The 20992-nt window shown below is 48.5% G+C and overlaps 1 protein-coding gene across 1 annotated transcript; it reads right to left on the reverse strand.

Moving 5' to 3' along the window:
* Positions 1 to 473: 473 nt before the first annotated feature.
* Positions 474 to 1790, reverse strand: LOC129380182 (uncharacterized). The gene is made up of 3 exons (XM_055078328.2): positions 1610 to 1790; positions 1430 to 1495; positions 474 to 1370 (listed from the first exon to the last, which is right to left on the reverse strand). The coding sequence occupies exons 2-3, from the start codon at positions 1457 to 1459 to the stop codon at positions 1011 to 1013; spliced, it is 390 nt and encodes a 129-aa protein (XP_054934303.1). The 5' UTR covers positions 1460 to 1495; positions 1610 to 1790; the 3' UTR covers positions 474 to 1010.
* Positions 1791 to 20992: the final 19202 nt, after the last annotated feature.

Below are 20992 nucleotides of genomic sequence, written 5' to 3' on the forward strand. Positions count from 1 at the left end.
TTGCGATGGCTGATATCGAAAATCGCGGCGGCATGCAACGGAAGGTTAAGAATGCCGCTAAAGCGGATACTCAGCAAAGAAAAGTTGGCAGAGAAAGGTGTAAATGTGCCGAAAGTGCTCGAAAACGTTACACTGCCACGCAAAAAGTTTTATTGTGCGCAAATAAACCCAAGCTCTCCGGCTGGTGCGAGTAGCCAGTGCCTGAGCGATAGGCGGAAGCCATCTTTTATTCCTTTCGGAGCGGGGCAGCCTGCCGCTATTCAGAACAAAATTCAGTTTTGTTCGGCACATTAATGCATCTTAACGCGTTCACGTCACTTTGACGCGGTGAGTTTTCGCGGTTTTCTGACGTCGCGTGACAGGCACGTGAGGTGGGTGCAGCCCAAAAACTTTTGACCAATAGCCGAAGGCTAATGGCGAGAAGGCGTCGAATATGAAATAACATATTTTCTATTGTTCGGTCCAGCCATGCATCATATATCACTCAAGATATGACTCAAGCACAAGTTGTTTTACTTCATTAATATTATTCCTTGGACCACTTTGCTATAAATCTGAGGGAGATAGTCCCTGTTTTTTTTTCCCTATTCCGCTTTCCCTTACTCCCAGCGTAGGATAGCAAACCGAACGCCTGTCTTGTCCTCCCTACTTCTCCTCTCTTTGCTTTCTTTCTCTCTCTTTATGACTCTCACCACTAACCAGATTTCGTATTTAGGCCACTGAGCCACCCACATGATTAAAGTTGACTTATCTATAGGGTGCCTCAGCTAACGTTAGCCAAGCTGTTCAAAACAAAATTATTTAAATAGCACGGTCCAAGATACGATCTTATGACCTACAATATACGTTCGTTGAAGACCGTACAACGTAGGCCTTATAATCATTTCTGGCATGGTGTTCTTTTTTTTTTCAGCAGCTTCGCTAATGTTAGTTAGATATACCAGTGCTCTATATCGGTACTGGTATAGATATGGCAGCTACTTATCCCGAATGCGCGTCTTGGCGTGCAATCAGGCGGTCTCCGTAACAGAGCTCTGTGACCGCGCGAGGAGAGCGCGTACCTGGCAGTCCCTGAGCAGCCTCCTGCTGCACGTGCTCTCGTCGCAGACACGCAGCGACGCCACGCGCTCCTCGGAGGCGCTGAACTCGACGTTCCCGCCGTGGACGCTCGCCGTCAGCTTGATGGTGCACAGCAAGTCGCGCAGCTGGGCGGCCAGCGTGCGGCTGTTCTCGGCCAGTGTGTGCTCGTTGGGACTAGCGCACGAACTGTTCGCGTACTTCTCGGCCTGCTCGCTCACGAAGAAGGCGTACGCCGCGTGGCTCACCAGGAAGCCGTACAGGCTGCTCAACGCTTGCGCCTGGCTCAGGCTCTGCGTGTTGTCGGCAGGAATCAGAACACCGCCTCGAGGTCAACGCACGGTGCGCTCACCTGTAGGGTCACCTGGTCAGGCGCTTCCATGACATCTTGCAGCGTGGAGCAACTTTCCGGCAGATTCTACAACGGAGAAATGGCGTAGTTCAATGAAGCTGCCTTTCATCGCAGGAAGTGTGAAAACAATCCAGTGCGCTGACATCAATATTACGGCGCAAGACGCTCTCAGCCACGTACCAAGCGAGACAGCTGCACGCGACGAACCTTCGAGCATGCAAGCGTGTCCAACTAAATGTAGCGATGTTAAACCAAAGCGTCAGGTTAGGCCAGGCCGATTCTTGAATCTCCTTGCAATGGTACAGTATTGTTATTTGGATGCTCTGAAAGAAAGCGCATGTTAATAAAGCGGTGTAGTAAGTTAGGAGAAATGAAAGGGAAGACAGACCTTGCAGAAGGCGAGTGCCGAGAAAAGACGCTAGCGCCGGCCACTCGTCTAAAAGCCGCGCAATGCTGCTGGGAAGACGATAGTCACGCCTCAGCAGCTCTTCCAAACGATCCGCACTGCAGCCAAGGTAACCTTTCTTATGGCTCATTCAGCCTGGCCTTAGGGGAATGCATGAAGTTCCATCGACGTCTGACTGAATTTCGGCCTGTTGCAAAATGGCATAGAAAGTACGATGAATATGTATTTGTGTTCCTGTCTCGCTGTCCAACGTTTCGCGCTTACACACACAAATGTTTACAGCTAGAGAGAAGACATGCCTAGAGACTTTCTTTATGTGGCTTGTGAACGAAGGTTGTAAAGACTGCATGTTCATCGCACGCAAAACTGCCTGGCAGCGCCAATATCGGGAGATATTCTCGGATGCCACACGAGGCGACGTTGTTCTTTGCCCGAGGTTAGTGTAAACTAAACCGGAATGTTTCACCGCACCTGCCACTAGGCGTCCCCGTTAGAAGTGAGCAACCAAGATAACACCATAGACAAAACACTTTGCGACCACTATGCAGACAAGCTGACTCGAGTTGCCAAAGCATGCAGGGAAACATTTTTGACGTTACAAAGAGCCAGCTGCTCGGGAACACCAGGTGCCCACCACACAGTCGGCAAGAGCCCACGAATTTCTCACCCAAACTGCAAATTATAGGCAGCTTCGTTATTTGGTGCCGACATCAGTTTGAGCTGAGAGCATGAGCACACTGCTAAGTTTAGAACGTGTCTCAAGGCTTGTAGCAAGGCGAAGAATGCGCGCGCGCTCTTCTTACCGCGTTTCATTTGTGGCGAGTACTGCCGTCCTGTCTGTGGTACTGAACGGAGCGTTGCGCAGTGCGCGCATTGAGGACTGTCGTCTGCGGCGATTCCTTCACCCTGCCGTCCTGTCGCCCTCTTCGCAGGGCTCCGCAACAGGAGGCAGTGCAAGGGTGCCCTGTTGGCACTCGCCTTTCAAGGCGCCATTGAGTGGGACTCGCTACGCGCTCTATACAAGCAGCTGGGAAAAGGGACGGTACACGGATAAAGGCATAACACTAAATTCTTTACGGTACTTGTTCATGTGTCTTCAGCCAGATAGCTAGTTAACTTAAATATCGCATAACGCGGTGGGACTTGCCGCTCCTGCGAAAAGCATGCATCTCAGAGCCGTTGCGAGGGAACCGGGTTAAACCTGGCTGCCGCTAGGACGGCATGGAAGAGCGCCGCGTGCAGCAAGGTCAGCAGCTGTCGCACCCCACTTACCACGGCCAGAAGCTTGCTGGCGTGCCCTAGGCACGCCGTCGTTCGCTCGCCAAGTATTTTCACGTATTCAATGGCAAACGTATCGGTGGGTGGACCTGCGGGTTGCACCTGAGGCAGGTCATCACTGCAAGGATAGAGAAGATCAGAGAAGTAAGCTTCGTCTGATATCCTCCTCCACTCCGGCGTCGATTTCGTGGGCATGGAAGTGACTGATTCTGACACTACTAGGAGCACAAGCCCACCTGGAAAGGGAGAGAGAAAAAAAAGACAGGAGGAGGGAATGTAGACACCGCAAAATGGGCCTCTGCAAATGTATGCTGCCGCGGCCACTAAGCAAGAAACTCTCTGGAGGAGTGAATCCGCGGCCAAGTAACGTCGTTAATGACATCGTTCATTCGGAGACCGTCGATTGTTGACGCCACCTGGTGGCTTGTAAGTCAATTCTGCCGTCGCCTGCGTTGCCATAACAACCGGGAACGTTTGCGTATCACGCCAGCAGATATGTTCGCTCAGAATTACGCCCCGCCCCCTTCTTCCTATACTTGTTTTTCTTCAGGGACTATTCGCCCTCCCACTCCGGCGCTAATTTCTCCTCCGGAGTGTTTCATGCTCCATGGCGCAGCAACTGGCTGATTTGACAAACTAATGCCTTTATTTTTTATCATTCTGGTGTCCTTGAACACATAAAAGAGCGAATACGTTCTCAGAGGCTGCCATATAGATGTTCAGCGATATGCGGCTCACTGTTTATCAGTTATGCTGTGCCTACAGCGTCCAGTACATCATAACTAAATCTATACGGCTGTCATTCATAAGGTTCTTACTATTACCATAAAGAAATACAAATTAAACAGTGTATGTTAGGTGGAAGCTTGCTTTATTTGCTTACTTTCGTCGTGCAGAATGAACCAACCCACTGTTGGGAAACAGTAGTACGCCATTCATGCGTCCGTTATTTTCTCGCGCTTTCTTCTTTCTCTATGTTTTTTATAAGGCCATTACAATATTTCCTTATAAAAACTAGGCATTCATTGGCATACAGTATCGGGGTAGCTGTCTTAAAACAATCGTAGTTTTGGCAAGCAAAACTCAAGAATTCGATTCAATTTAACTGTCTTAAAACATGCACAGCATGAAAACTTCCTGCCCCGATGAAACCATCCTGGTCTTTGTCAACTTCACCTGCTCACACCGATTGTTGGCCGAATTCTTTTCTGTATAATAATGCATTGCACGCAAAATGATGCTGTATACTGACTAGCTCCCGCTATCGCAACACCTCAACGTCTCACTTATTGTTGATTACTTGCTCTGTGAGCGGCGCGGTGAAGTGACACTTGCAGTGCGCAGCTAGAATTAAGGTATACGCACGCGCGCTTGTGTTGCAGCCCCTCATGTATGCTTCGTTCCAATTAGAGGTGGGGGGAGTTGCCGACAATGCCAACAATATAAATGACGGTTGTCTCATATGCACTGAAATTCTACTTTGTCGGGAAGCCACTTGAACAGCTCAGTTTCTCGAACAATTGCAACAGTCATGACGCCAATAAGAATTAACCTTGCTCATTCGCGTTTCGCTTCAATTAATTTTAATTGAATGACCAATTTCCTGAAACACCTTCAAGTTCGCCAAGAGAAGTTTTTCAGAGAGCACACCGTCCACCGTTATGAATTTAAAACTTCCACTCTTACCTAATGTGAAAGATTTTTCGCATTAACAATTAGCAACCAGACTGGAAGTGACAGAGCCGCCGTTACTTCCACTGAAGCTTACAGGAACCAATAATGCTTGTGTTTTGAGAACGCTGTCGTTCTTGTCTATGGGCGTGAGCACGCCTAAAATGTGGTAGCCGACGCATTCAAATCACCGTAGGCGAGTTCGTGAACGAACAATTTGTAGCAGGTGGGTGAATCTGCCCTCGCGGCAGGCCCTCTCAGTCGCAGAGAGCACTCAGACGGTGCAGCCACGCGTCAGCAGTCGTCGCCAGCCAGTCTGAGCCCCGTCGCGGCCTCAATACATTTTGCTGTGCATGGGGTTTGGTCGGAGCCGTGTGACCGATTGAGACGTGTCGCAGAATGCCCGTCGCTGCGGTGACGCGCCCTCCTGCGCTGGCCACGGGCGTTGTATAGCTTAGCTCACGGTGCCGCCGCGATCCCCAGCAGCAGCCGGTTTGCACTCGAGATGGCGAACGGCACAGACGACAGGCGGCCTCATCTGTTCGTTCGCTTCTGCCGTCGTCTACTCTGCTCGTCACGTTGAGCGCCAACAGCAGGTACAAACACTCGACATCATATGCGTTTCATCTGCGTTATGCCGCGTCGTCCACTATTAGAGGAAACGCTTCCTTGCCATTGAACCGTGCATACCAGCCTAAATATATGACATAAATTCTTGCAGAATACTATTTCATTAATGAACATCGGCGTTAGGCGTCGTATAAGACGCGTTTAGCCCTCTGAAGCAGAAGAAATGATGAAGCTACATTAACGGGGACACAAATGATGTGTTGCTCCTAGAAGTGGACAAGCCTGTACAGTAAGCCACAATATCTTACGGAACACGAAATCTGAGAAAAAGCTGTATACCTGCGCAGCCTCACAACGCCGACCTAGCATTCGCATTTACAGGCTCTACCAATATATGTTAACAACGCTGTGATGTTCGGTTTTACTGACTGCTGATAGAGGCTGCTCGGAAATGGAACGTTTTCTGAGATCCCATGGTCCGCAATCTTTTGTCGTTGGCGTTGCAGCAGCATTCACTCTGCAGAACCTACGCAATATCGACGGCAGTAGACACTCGAGCGCACCGTGCCTGGCCACGAGGGGGTTCCGTTCTACCGCGGACTGCAATGCGAGTTTCTCCAACCTATCTTGAATAGGTGTACGGTAGCGCGATTAAAATACAGGACAAAACAAGACACACAGGGACAAACACAGCGCTACATTCCGTCCCTGTGTGTCTTCTTTTGCCCTGTCTTTCAATCACGCTACCGCACACCTATTCAAGATGCGTTACCGACAAGCTCAGATTGCAAGCCTCGTTTTCTCCAACCTACCGATCCCTTTGTGTGTGCCCTCCAACGGCGTCGTCGACCGAGCTTGCGCCGCCCTCCTCCCTCAGGCACTCTTAAACAACCTCAACCATCGCGGAGAACACTGCGGTGTGTGGCAGTGATTGCGACCAAATTATCTGCGTTTCAATCCGTACACTATGCATACTGGCACGTGTCGACTCGCGAATGACCAGCCCGCCGTCCAGGAATATCCGCTCTCGAAGGCTAAAATCGTTCGCCGTTTTTCGATATTTTCCCGCCAGCCGACGAGCGCGTAACAGCGCATACCAGCCGCCACGCAGTCACGGAACGAGACCCCGCTCTCCGCGTGCGTCATTGTCGGCTCCATCTGAGCGCTGGACCGAAGAGAGTGCCAACTTTTGCACGCGTAGCGCCAGGCGCACCAAGGAAAGTTGCTGTTTATGACGTAATCATGGGTGTATGATAGGCGTAAAAAGAATTGCCGGGCGAACGCATCTAAAGTGTGCCGACCTGAGTAAAAAGACCATATTTTCACAACCACGTGTCACTTTTCAAAACGAGAACCAAACTCGGCAGCTTAAGCACCGCAATATATCGCTAAGTCACTGCGCTTCTGCCTTGCCAGATGAAACTACGAGGACTCGAAGGTGAGAGAAGGTGAGAGAAGATGGGCACTGTGACGTGATTACTTTTAACATTCGCAGACGTCTACGGATTGCGTCTTCTCTTGCACTCGTCCGTGTACCTTTACCTTATGGCACCAAAATGTCTGCAATTCCCTCAGCCGTTCTCAGTGCAGCGGCCATAATCTTTCTTTTGTTGTTGTGGCTCTTTAGAATAATGCTACCGCAATTGCAAAAAATATAAATAGGAACTACGTGTACACGAATATGTCAACCATGGTGTCCCGCAGAACCCATTCATGCGGTGAAAGCAACAAGAACGCAGACCCGCTAGCAAACAACAACGCTGGCTCCAGGAAAAGCTACAGCACAGATACCCGCAGGTGGGGCGTATCGCCTGCCTTCAGCAACCGTTACTCTCGTTTCCTCGCACCGCCTCGAGGAGAGTTCCCGCGACGACACTCTCTCCGTGGGCGGGAGTGCGTGCAGTACCGCTCACCGAGGCACGTGAGCTCTTTTTGATGCAGCGGGATTCCCAGCGCAAGAAGCGAAACGCACGCACGCGTTTCTGCAGCACTGGGAGCGTGGGGATGTCCCGGCAAGCGTAGGCAGGTCGGTGCTATGCGCACACGCCGTCCGGCAGAGTCGGAAACGTCTCCGTCCTCGCGGCTTCCGTGGAAACCTGGCGCGTCCTCCAGTGCTGCGAGTGCTCCCCCCGCGCGGAAAACATCACGCGCGTCGTGACGCCTTCGGCCGATGGATAAGCCGCACGGCCGATAAGCCCGCTCTCGCGAGCAGCGCGCAAGCGCTCGTGCGCCCGAGCTGTTCGTGGGACGCTAGACGAACGTGCAATTATTGCGTGCACGGTACTTGCGCGTCCCTTCGGCGGCCGTGGCGGAGGCCTCCCAGACAAGCTACGTAGTGTACAAGGAGCGAAGCATGCTGGCGCGTTTGCTGCATTTCTCTCGCACAGACACATGGCCTCCGCAGTATGGTATAGTGTACCTTTTTGTTACAAATGACGCAAACGAGGGACGACGACGAGTGCTGACTTCCAACTATACCTTTCTTTTCCTGAAGCAAGCAACCAAGCACATACATATTTTTTTCAGCTAATGAGAAAACGTTTCCGAACAGGTTGACAGTATACTCTTCTACCACGCCGCGCCCGGTTTACAAAGCCGTAGGGATAAAGCTTTCAAAAAGACTAAATAGAAATTATATGTTATATTTTAATGAAACAGACAGATAGACTACTTTCCGAAATCTTCCTCCGCGATGTCGATATCCGAAGCACACCTTGATTGACTTATTGCGGCTGATGGTAGCACGAGACGTGACAGCATGCGACTTCATCCTTAGCTTCATCCTTCATCTTCAGCTTAGCGTCCTTCGTTCAGTACTTTCGAAAAAAAAATTGTCGTAGTATCATCGCAAATTGTTTTCAAGAGAGAGAGAGAGATAGATAGACAGCTTATCTGGACCGCAGAAGTCAAATGAGCACACTAGCAAGTCTTCCCAAGTATACAGTGCTGCATCGATAACCATGTTCGATGATAACGGCACAAATTATCATCTATATGTTTTGGTAGACGACACGACAGCGGGACCATGACTGTATGACGACGACGGAATGTCGACATCGTGCAGACGAAGGCGCGACGACGGCGGCGTGACTCTAAGGAATGACGACACCGTGGCGATGATGGCACGATAACGGCTGCGCACGTGCACCTTCTTTTGCGATCATTTACTCCACGGCGGCCGGATACTCCTCAGGCTTTAAGATCACCTAGATCCATCGCACTGTGGGAGTCGGTCTAAAGGCGAAGCTGCGGTTAGCCGGCAAGAGACGCACAGCAGACGCCAAACTAGGCTTAGCTTGCCGTCTGACCAGCTGCCGTTGGAGTGACCTCAGGTCATACAATAAAGCAGCAAAATGTTTTACGTCTTAAAAAACAAATCAGCTTTTGTTGCTCCTGCTGACAAAAGACATCGTGATTGGGCGGCACAGACAACGAACTTCTCTCAAGACTGATTAACAACTTTTGAAGGAGGATTCACTCTTTTTAATTTCTTCTTTAAGAAATGATTTGCTACAAAACAGTGAGAAACTGTTCCAGTTACTTTTATGCTTCAATGTATAAAAAAGCGGTTTCTTAATAAGCTAACTGGAACGGCTGGAAATACTGGAAACCCCCTCGGGGTCCTTAAGGAAATAAAAATGAAAATGAAATTGAATGAACGCCAATGCATTTCGTTGGACACTGAAAATGAATATCTCGGAACTGGTGCTATCCAGAGAATTAGTTCCAAGTGGATACGCCGTGCGAACTCAGCGGCTATAATTCGTATATTGAAATATGTGGCATAAAGTGAATAATTAAATATTAATTAGCATATTTACATTAATGATTCAGTTAAACATTTTGATTTCTCGTAGAAGTAATGACCGCCTCATGGAATAATTTAGATCAAGGGCTAGAATTGGGCTTTCTGCTATGGGCAATCTTTAAAGATTTTGGTGTAGCTAGAAAGAAACACCCTGTAAATACAAGACTGTACAGCACTCAGAAAATATCCTGTATAGCACACTGGGCGAAATTTAGTATGGCAAGAGAGCCTGTCTAACGTGAGCACGCACTGCAACGTAACCTGTCGTTCTCGGTCAATAGCTTTTAAGAAAGTTGCCTCCATATCGTTTCTGGAATCCACATTTAAGGCTTTTCATTTAATGGCGGCCATCTAATATGGAGTACGGACACATCAGAAGTGGACAGCTTAGTCTCTCATTTGCGATCTCATCTCGTTTTTGTTCACACAGTGTGGAATAACACTGATGAAATGTCACACGTGACAAACAAACGCTGCAGCTAACATTGAACGCTCGATAAGTATGAAAACAGTATCATATATATATATATATATATATATATATATATATATATATATATATATATATATATATATATATATATATATATATATGCGAAGACGTGGGATCGTTCCCTACTTGCGGGAAGTTGTTTTCATCCCCTTTCAATTTTGTTAATTTATTGCTTTATTTCAATTAGTAAGTACAAGTAATTTCCCCTGTGTTGTCCATGGTGTCTTTGTTTGTTGGCTTCTTATGATATGATTAATAAAAATCGGTCCCCTCGGTGAACCCCGTTTCTTTCTCTCTCTCTCTCTCTCTCTCTCTCTCTCTATATATATATATATATATATATATATATATATATATATATATATATATATATTACCACTTTGTTCCATCACCCCGTTTCTCTTTTCCTTCTGGCTTTTAATTAGTGAACCAATAATGAATTTTGCGCCAGAGAGAGAGAGAAGGGAAGAAGGAAAGGCAGGGAGTTTAACCAGACTGAGTCCAGTTTGCTACCCTACATGTGGGGAGGGGAATGGGGAGTGAAAGAGAGAGAAAGAAAACTTAGGTGTAGGATGTCTATAGTCGGGCACTCAAGTCTGTTGCCTTCAGGTAGTGAAAAAGCGCTCAAACTGCTTTCTGGGCTAGAGAGAGAGAGAGAGAGAGAAGTTTAATGATACGAAATGCCGAGAGGTCGGCCTGAGGTATATTCCTCTAGCCAGCTACTCGGCATTGGGGGAAGGGGAAGAGGGAAAAAAAGGGGGAAGAAAGAGGTGCATGATGGGTGACGATGACGATAGAAGGAAGATGTAGAACATATGGCAAGCAATTTCGCATGCTCAAAGTCTGCAATCCAAGCCCGTAATTTTTAAAAAGTTCAGTAATGACTGGATGGCCTTGAAACTCGATTGAGCATCTGGCCAAGGGTCTAAAATAACGTCCTCCGACAACGGCGCGCTGTCGAGACGCTCTTCCACGTACTTAGGGCAGTCACAAAGCACATGACCTATAGTCTCAGTCACATTGCACGCCTCACAGTGTGGAGACTCGGTGCGTTACATGAGGTGCACGTATCCGCGCGTAAACGCTACCCCCAGCCTTAGTCTGTGCAGAAAACTGGCACAGCTTCGTTGAATTTTCGGTGGTAGCCTAAAATTCATGGTAGGGTCCAATCTCTGGAGTCGTCTGTGGCGATTATCCGGATTGTCCCAGTGCTGTGCTGTTCATTTTCGGATGACACTGGAGAGGAGACAGTTGGCGTCCGCTCTTGAAAAAGGAATTGAAAGCAGTGACTCTCGTTCTTCGAGTGCTTTCTTCGCTTCGGCGTCGGCCAGTTCGCTGCCCTGTATACCACAGTGACTGGGAATCCACTGAAATGTGATGTGGTGGCCGTTTTCTTGCGCTAAAGTGTAGAGCTCGGCAGTTTGAAGAGCCAACACTCTGTAAGCGCTTTCTTTCAACACCACTCTAAGTAGTTGAAGAGCCGATTTTGCGTCACTGAAGACTGTCCATATTTGAGGAGGCTGTCGCGAAATATATTGAACGGCCTCTCTTATTGTCACTAGTTCCGTAGATGTTGTAGTCGTCTTGTTATGCAGACGAAACCGTCGAATGACTTGATGCGCAGGCACGACGAAAGCCGCACCAGACGCATACGACGAGACCGATCCGTCTGTATACACGCTCACCGAGGAGTCATATTCTTTCGAGATATATTCAAGTGTTAAATGTCTGAGGCCGACGGTAGGTATTCGCGATTTTTTAAAAATTCCGGAAATAGATAGACGTACCGGTATTTTGGACATTACCCATGGGGGCATATGTGGAAGGTCAGCCGGGGCAAAGTATGCTGGTATGGCAGATTCTTGGCATTTAACGGCTCTTGAAAAAGTGGAGTCCGGCCGTATATCGGGTAGTGTCGATAAGGGATGGCACCCATGACGGCAAAGCAGTCGCAGGAATACTCGAAGAGGTTCGCATCGTAGATAGACAGGTAAAGGGGTGACGCGAGCCTCCTCAATTGTTCCGTGGGTTGAGGTGCAACGTGAAACACCGAGACATGTTTTCAGCATCTCTGCCTGGGCACTTTCCAGCGTACGCAAACATGATGGGCTCATACGTGATAAAACTGGCAGGCTATACCGAATGTATCCGACGTAGAGAGCCTGGTACAGCCGGAGTAGCGAATGCTCAGATGGGCCCCACTGTGAGGCCAGGCTCCCAAGATCTTCGCTTCCGTAAATGGCCTGTCATCCAGTCTATTCAAGGCACACTGGAGAGTCTCACGTTGATTATCGAAGCGAGAACAGTGGCACAGAAGATGACTGATGGTCTCTTCACACTTGCGCTTAGCGCACATTGGTGAATCCACCATTCCAATACGATAGCTGTAGGAGTTGGTGAATGCTACTCCTACCCACAGCCGACACAGCAGTGTTGCGTCACGTCGTAAAATGTTCGCTGGTAATTTAAGTTTCAGTGATGGGTCGAGGCTGTATAAACGACACTTAGAGGTCTGTGGTGTATGCCAGTAACTTAACGTGATGGTACGAGCGAGACTGCGAAGCTCTCTTGCAGCGTCGACTCTCGATAAAGGTATAAAGGGTGTCGGTGCGCCAGCCTGGGCACATCGGGCAGCGTCATCGGCGAGGTGATTACCAACAACGCCACAATGTCCCGGCAGCCACTGACATATGATACCATGTCCTCGTTCAGAAGCGCAATGGCAGGTTTCGTTGATTTGTGACACCAGCTGTTCATAATTGCCACGTCGTAAACTTCGCAAGCTCTGGAGGGCTGCTTTCGAATCACAAAATATTGCCCGTTTGTTGGGCGGTTCTTTTTCAATATATTCGACAGCAGCGCGAAGAGCGGCCAGTTCGGAACCTGTAGATGTCGTTACGTGTGAAGTTTTAAACTTGATGACGACCGATTGAGAAGGTAGAACAATGGCGCCCGTAGAATCTTCCGAGACGGAACCATCCGTGTAAACATGAATTCGGTTAGCGTATGAACAATGCAAAAGTTCCAATGTGATCTGCTTGAGAGCCGAGGTGGTCAGGCTAGCTTTCTTCACTATTCCTGGAACAGCGAGGTACACAGGGGGCTTTTTCAAGCCAGAAACACGATCAAACAGAGGGGAGGGGATGACATAAGGGCAGGACTAGTACTGTCCTCCCCTGTCTGTGATCATGTGTTTGGCGGTAAATTCATTATTGTTGGGCATACGCCAACTAGTCCAACAGCAAGTACTACTATTGTAATCAGTGACTGGTGTGCAAGGTAAGCGAAAGAATAGCTTGACAGAGGAGCTAACAGGTTAGACGAAACCCAAAGAATGCGAGCTAGATAGGAAAACAGACTCTCACACTGTCGGAACAGAAGGGCGCACATGTGCTCATTGCAGTCAGCTTAATTTCCTAATATTAGCGCATGACTTTAAGTTACGTGATTATATAGTTATATCTGCCAGGGAAGCCGAACGGTAAATTATTAACTCAGATACAAATCGTGATTTGCAGTAAAGTTTGTGCTATTTCGGGAAAGAAATGCAGGATATATCGGTGCAGTGACGCAAGAAGCGTCCCGACACTCGAGCGCTAAGTCAGTGCTAAACACGCCGCTCGTCTGCAACATCGCACGCGACATGCAGGTTTGAACTTGCTGATGCAGTTCGTCAAAACGTCTTTTTCCTCAATTATAATCGCGTAACTTGACTGCTCGCATTTCTCGGATTTAGTTACTGCATACCACAGCCATGTTGAATTTGGTTACCCGGCCCTGAGTGTCTCTCTCGTGCAGCAAACCGTGCATCTTGATATGAATGAAAGCCCGCATGATGGTGGACATCTACGCAGATTACTTTGGGCTCTCTCTTCTCGACCCGCTCGCCCATGGAATGGCGCGTCTAAAAGGCAGCAGACTTTTGGGCGCGCCGACTTACCCCGGAAGCGAAGAATGAACTTGCTTCCGGTTTACGCTTCAGTCGTCCGATCAATCATGCAATTCCAGAAGCCTGGCAAAAGAAAAACATGCAGGCCGAGGGTGGGTGACGGTGGAAGGGGAGATGAGTCTGCGACGGCGCGCCCCAGATTTGTCGCTCCATACCGACTCCTCGCCTGGTCGGCGGTGGCGTGAGAAACGCTGCAAATATTTGCTATTCGCACGGTGATTCATGAATCTCGCTGAGAACTTGCGGCTCCGCTTAACCGTAGCCGTACGCTTAGCGGCTTGAGACACCGTACCTACACGTGCATGCTGGCAATCACCTTGTTCGTGTACGAATTATATAATCTGCGCTTACGAAAACAATGAGGCTGTACATCGGCGGACCGATGTCCCTTTCAGAAGCAATGACCATTCATATGAACGTAAGCTTGAATAGAGAACCAATGTAAGGACACTTTTCGGTCTCCTCAAAAAGCAAGAACATTACAGTTCGCAAAAGATCAGCTCCGAACAGTCGTCTTCCACCACGACGAGTGTTTCGATTACCGCAATGCTTGCAAATCGAGGAGGGTCCCTTTGTAGCATTGTGTGACAGTGAGATGGGCGACAGTTTTTCCCTGCTCGAAATTTCCTCACCCTGTGTGCGCTTCCGCGTTACTTTTCACGTTAATTCTCACATGCGTCGTAAGTAATGCCCCAATTCAGCCTCGCTTCTATTGCTTGTATTTATCACTGTTTGAGATGTTTGTATATTTAGCCTTTGTATAATGTTTGTATTTTGAGCTCTCTCTATGCGTGGCTCTAACCAATTAAATGTATCTACCACTTTTGCTCTGCGAATGCACATAAATCTTGAAGGAGGCCGCAGCAAATTGAACCGTTACAGACACGAACAGTTTCGTTCCTCCAAGCTCTCACACTTTTCATTTTCGCGCGCGCCACGTTCGCGTCCGCCACCGCAGAAAGAGATCAGGAAGCCAGCAACGCACGCCCGCAATCCCTTTACGAGTGCTCGTTCCATCAGCGCACGATCAGCGCTCAGTCGACGCCTCGGTTCTCAGCCGACCGAGGCGAGCAAAGCGACCACGCTTTCCGCACGCTGACAAGGATATTCGCGATCAGTGAAAAGTCTGCTCGGAAAGAGCGGGCAGCGCTGCAGAATTTTCCCCGGGCCTCACTCGCCGGGCAGTGTTTGTTTTTGCGTAACGAGACTCCAGCAAGCCCCGACATCCGCGACTCCCACGCCCCCCTCCGAGCCGCAGTGCGCGCGCCGTGTGCGTACTCCTATTTCGTCGCAAGGTCACGACTGACAGCCAACGCTAAGTATAGTGCAGGAAAGACAGGTCGGGTTGGGTGAAATCCACACGAAGGCCGGCCTTCCGGGGTAAACCCGGAGGACTGCGTGGAAAGAACATCACGGCTTCGATTTTTCCTGATTGAAAGCAGGGAATCGCGCCGCTCCCTTTTCGTGCGACGAGCCGCTGCCGGCTTTGTATTGATAACGCATTACGTAGCAGTGGGCGTCGTATCAGCCACCGAGGACCCACAGGGCACCGTCCTCGTCTATGCACAGGCAGCAATGCACGCAGTACAAAGCGTAAAACCGCGTCACAACGGCCACAGATTATACCTTGTCAGACTTCAATTCCGCGCTTATTGCTTTCTCCTTAACGTCTCGGTTTACCTTCCAGCGGGCGTTTCAATTTACCGATACGCATCAGCGGTTTGCTGTGCGGCACCGATGCCGGGATGTTGCTTAACCCAAGACAGACGGCCTCAACCACCGGTCAATCAAAGCAGAAATATCTTGGTGTCTGATACAAGCGAAACAGATGGACAGACAGCCAATGGTGTACCCAAAAAGAGGGCGTTGACGGTTCATGCCTCAGACAAGAGTGCCAACAAAAGATACAAGCGAAAAAGAAGAAAAAATCAAGACAGAAAGAAAAGACAATCGATAAAATAAAAACATCACAAAAGGCTGTGAGAACAGGTGGGCAACTGCCTCTGAAATAAAAATATAGGGCAGAAAAGGCATAAGAGACGAAGTATATGTATATATACACGAAGTAGGTGATACGTTTTAGGAGAAAGGATATACCTTCCTGGGCAGTGAAAGTGGTGCAGTGAAACTTTCGACACGTATACGTCCCCACCCGATTCAGGTATTCCCGTTTCAGTAAATCATTCTTGCTTTGTCAGCAATACAAAAAAAAATTATGGGGTTTTACGTGCCAAAACCACGATCTGATTATTAGGCGCGCCGTGATGAGGAACTCCGCATCAATGTTCACCACCTGGGGTTCTTTAACGTGCACATAAATCTATGTAAACGGGTGTTCTTTTCATTTCGCCCCCATCGAAATGCTGCCACCGTGACTTCATATACAATACCCGGTAGTACACGAAGTAGTTTCGACCATGGACCTCTTGGCATTTCTCTTCTTCGAGATCTTAGCGCTAATCTAATGCAACGCTTTATGCATTTAAAATTACTCACTTATTGCTATCGCAGGAGTTAACTGAGACATTTCAAGCGTGACACTAATATTATCTCATGTGACACGGAAATATAAAATAACCACATTTTTGTCTTCGCTCTTTGAACGAGGACGTGGCTAGGGCGCCTAGCTCCCGGACCCACGATTCTGGGTTCAATCTTCCGACTTTCTTATGTGTCACCGAGTTGTTCTCGTGAAACTAAATATCGCTATAGCATCAAAAGGCTATAGCACACAGTGCACAGGGCATGCAGGCGCACACGGTGTCTGGGCACCGTGTCTTTGTCCGCGTATTTTTGCGCTAGGATTTTTAGCTATTCGCTATGAAGCAACTCGTGCAAGAAAACATTTTGCCAAGCTGTTTCTTTCGTGGTGTGCGTAATTTGCCCGCAGTATTACTGGAGTCAGGTGCATTACGCGTTCGCGTTGAAGAAGTACGGAAAACAAGCCTTTCTATTATAGTCTCAGTCCTTGCTGCTATCTTCCATCGGTTTTGGTGGCCGCACAGACGAAAGCTGCAGTCAACCGGTTTCCTTGCGTAGCGTTAATCTCATAAACAGTACCGTAATCTATAGCAACAATGACCTTGTACTGTGCAAGTTGTAATCCTGATTGTTTCGGTGCTTTAAGTCTCTGACATGACTCAGTGTTGCAAGAGTGTTCACGGATGCGACAGGCGCACTTTCCAAGGTGGCATGCCCATTTCGGGGTAAACCACTGCGGTCAGAGGGTACAAAAATAACAGTAGGTTCACGAGCGCGTGATCAACAACAAAAGAAAAAAAGGGGGGGGGGGGGGGGGGCACGAGAAAGCTCCGCATAATTCGAGAAGTGTCAAAGGCATTGTCGCGCCTGAAACCGAGCGCTTGTAGTCACACGAACAGGCCTCAAGGCATATCGAATGCATTTTCAATTCAATTCTATTAAATTACTAACTTGTCATCACGTATGTACTTAACAGTGGAGTAGCCGCCGTCAGAACCTAATTCTAGATAAAGGTATCATTTCGATGAGATTCCTTCATCCACCAGCATTCGTACTTGTTTGTGCATCTGTAGCCTTGACGTAAACTTTGACGCGAGCTTGGCTGTGGTAAAATAGTGAGCCTATCACCCCCTTCTGTTTGTTGCCTCTGCAGAACCCGCGACAAATCATGCAGGAAATGTGCCTGCTGAACGCTGAAGCTTACAGGTACAGTTCTTGCAACAGAACCCGTTATTGTGGCCGAGGCACGTACCGTTGCAATCTACGAATTGAGCCGGTCGAAAATAAAGGCCGCGCTATTTCCCGTAAGATACTTTCTTCTTGTCTCTCGCCCTGGATTGGCCTGATGCCACTAATTTAGTACGGCAACTTGTAGTGTCAAAACAGCTTTATTTTAGCAGGGGTAAACAAAGCGTATCAGCTGAAGGAGGCAAGCTTCAAGGACTCGTGGCCCGTTGCGTGTGCAGAGGCGGCACGAATTGCCGCCCACGTTAGCGGGCCGCAAGGTTTTCCCACAAGCGGCAGTCGATGTGCCAGACTCCCCTTTACGTCACGTCAGCCATGTGGCGCTGTTTTATTTATCATGCAAGAACGGATCACACTCGCCTTGGTGTTGCAGCCTCAAAAGAAGCGTGACGACGTATGTTGAATATAGTATATGTTCAACGTACGTCGTCCGCGCTTCAGACGGTTGGTCAGTATTCGTGGGAGTATTTTCAACGTATCTCGTCACCACATCCTTAGAGAGCACCGAATTACGTACAAGGGCAAACGCTTACATTGGGTCCTGAAATAAGCTCGTGTACAACATTTATGCGCACGTTAACGTACCTTAGATAGTTAAACTTATCCGGTGCCCTCCACTCTATATACAGCGACTAAGTCCATGTAATATCCCGGCGCGTTAAACCACACGAAGATTGAACATTTACATATGATATATGAGAAATATCCAGGTTGTGTTTATAGACGTGCACAATAAGGAAAAAAGAATTCCTCCAGCTCCGAACTCAATTACTGCGACAGTAGCAAGCCATCACAATGGTCATCGCCAAAGTCCCGACTTCGTTGAATTGCACAAAACTTTTTGCTTGTCTGCTGCAGCATCATCTATTGTGGCCTCCGAAATACGCCAGCGTGTGGCGCGCAAAACCCCGCCGAAGTCACTAAAGCTGACTGAGAGAGAAGCGGCTAGCGCGTCACATTGTCGCAGTGACGCGAGCCTCTCGTGGGCATTGTTTGCCTCCGTTCCACGACGAGGCTGAAACTGAAGAGGGGCCTGACGACGACGCAACGGAAAGGACGCACGAGCAGGCACAGCGAAAGCCCCGCTTCGAGCTTTTAACTTCTGCAGCATAAAAGATTTCACCAATAAAACGTTTGTGGCGCTGATGGTTGACCGTTAATTCGTACATATCCTACCTATATTTAAAAAAAGATGGCTAGGAAATTAGGTAAAATAAGAACGAGAGCTTGGTGGCGCCACCCACCGCCCCGCTTCAAAGGGGACGCTCATAGCATCCATCCATCCATCCATCCATCCATCCATCCAACCATCCATCCATCCATCCATCCATCCATCCATCCATCCATCCATCCATCCATCCATCCATATAATTTCCGAGAGCGAAGGTTCCAAGTGCGGAACCGTCTGACGTGCCAATTTATTTCATTCTGCATACATTGTTAGCGTAACAACGTCGCGAGCACCATTATCGGGGATCTACTAAAGCGGCCATTGACGACGTCGTAAATTAATCTGGGAAAACCCTAAAGTATATTTCGCTGTAACATGTTTGCACGCAAATGTAAATTATACACGCGAGAACCTTCGTCAGAAGCAAAAGTTTCTCAGGCCTGCATCACGAAGACACGATTGGCAGGGTGATTATATGTGCGCGTCATCGCCTGATTAAAGATTCCTTGGGAGAACTCATGATGGCACGATAACTTTAGCGCACCTCTGCTCGCAGAGCGCCCCATACCCAATGAGTTGTAGCTAGACGGTTGCCTCGCGTCGGCAGGGAAAATTCTCATAAAGCCAGACTTCTTTCTATCTTCTTAGACTTGGGAGCCGGAGCGCAGTCGTGCTCGCTGTCTTCAGGCATATATTTCTTCCAAACAGGGCTTCAGAAAAGTCTCCGACGCATCGATGTAACCTTAAGCATTCATGCATTCAACGTTCAAATTCATTACATTTAATTCTTTTCTTTCTTCGTTTTTTTTCGCTTGTGTGTGTGTGTGTGTGTGTGTGTGTGTGTGTGTGTGTGTGTGTGTGTGTGTGTGTGTGTGTGTGTGTGTGTGTGTGTGTGTGTGTGTGTGTGTGTGTGTGTGTGTGTGTGTGTGTGTGTGTGTGTGTGTGTGTGTGTTATCGTTTTTGGAGCTGTGCTGATCATCAGTTTAATGTACCTGTTGGTATTCCTTTCATTTTCCTGAGCCTCTTCGAAATGCTGAAAACTTTGTCTTCATGCAGCGCAGTCTACCTATAAGTCGCTTAAGCGACTTTCCCACATGATGGCTATCTAAAATTGAGATTTGCTCACCACTTCGTGGCTCTTCGATGAATGATTTGCTATAAACACAAACCGTGACCGAAATGTGTTGCATGGAAGGTTGGGAAAATGGCGTAGCCAACGTTTACTCTTGTTCCCTCAAATCGCATACTTCACTGTCATAGTGCTGGAAACGATAGCTCAACAAGGGTAGGGGAGGAGGAGGAGGGAAGAGAAAAGTAGAAGGCAGGGAGGTTAACCACAATAACGTCCGGTTGGCTACCCTACACCGGGGGAATGGGAAAGGGGAAAACAAAGATCACAGGGAGAGAGAGGAGGGAAGGGAAGAAGGAAATTGCGGCGAGTTCGCTGACGCGTGTGGTCTTAAAGAAATTGCATTAAAAGTCACAGATGGTCTCACAAACCCGTCGTGCTTAAGAAACACAAAAGCGCCTTCACCGCTTTATGGGCCGACGGGCGATGGGGGTGGTGTTCCAGCAGCACTTGCACAGAAAGTGGCCGATTGTCCAGTTTTTGGAAAGCTTTGACAAGTTCTTGTCTCTCTGGGGCATATCTTGGACAGTGGCACAGCAGGTGGTCGATGTTTTCTTCGGTGCCACAGACCTCGCATGCTGCGCTGTCAGTCATTTCAATTAATGTAGAGTATGCCTTTGTGGACGTTGAATTTCACTAAGGCGGTGTCATCCACATCCGAGGTGAGGTATAAAGCGGCAGGCATGCACCCAAATAGCACACAACCAGCACTGTTTGCGAAGTATGCATCGAAGAGAGACAGAGGAAAGTGGAAATGCAGGGAGGTTAACCAGAGGGGAAGATCCGGTTTGCTACCCTACACTGGGGAGAGAGGGGAGGGGGAGGTGAAGTGATAACAAAGTAGAGAGAAAGAAAGAAAGGTGCACAGACATACAATCACAGTCGGTCACTGTCACCGCACAGCACAGTAGCACTTGCAGCACTATAAACATCTGTTCAGGCTACAGTCGCTTGTCCAATTCTGTTGCCTTTAAAAACTGCAACAGTGCCCTCGTCGCCCTCTGCTGCGATGGCCCTGTGATGGCGGAATTTTAAAATAACTTCCTCTGTCAGAGGTCTTCGGTCAAAACACGCTATCGCGATTGCGAGCGACTGTCTCTGTAAACTATAGCTAAGACAGTCACAGAGAAGGTGTTGAAGAGACTCCTCGCTACACAGTCATCAAACGAGGCATCGTCAGCCCATCCGATTCGGAAAGCAAAAGATTTGGTGAAGGCCACCCCTAGCCATATTCAACAAAGCAGGGCAGCTTCGCGACGGCCGAGTCCAGCTGGAATGCAAAGGCGTAGTGAGGAGTCTACGTTCTGCAGCCGGTTGTTTTGAAAACTTCCTGCGTTCCACAAGGAGAACGTGATATCACGG

The sequence above is a fragment of the Dermacentor andersoni genome, chromosome 1, assembly GCF_023375885.2.
Source record: "Dermacentor andersoni chromosome 1, qqDerAnde1_hic_scaffold, whole genome shotgun sequence".
Taxonomy (NCBI): Eukaryota; Metazoa; Arthropoda; class Arachnida; order Ixodida; family Ixodidae; genus Dermacentor; species Dermacentor andersoni.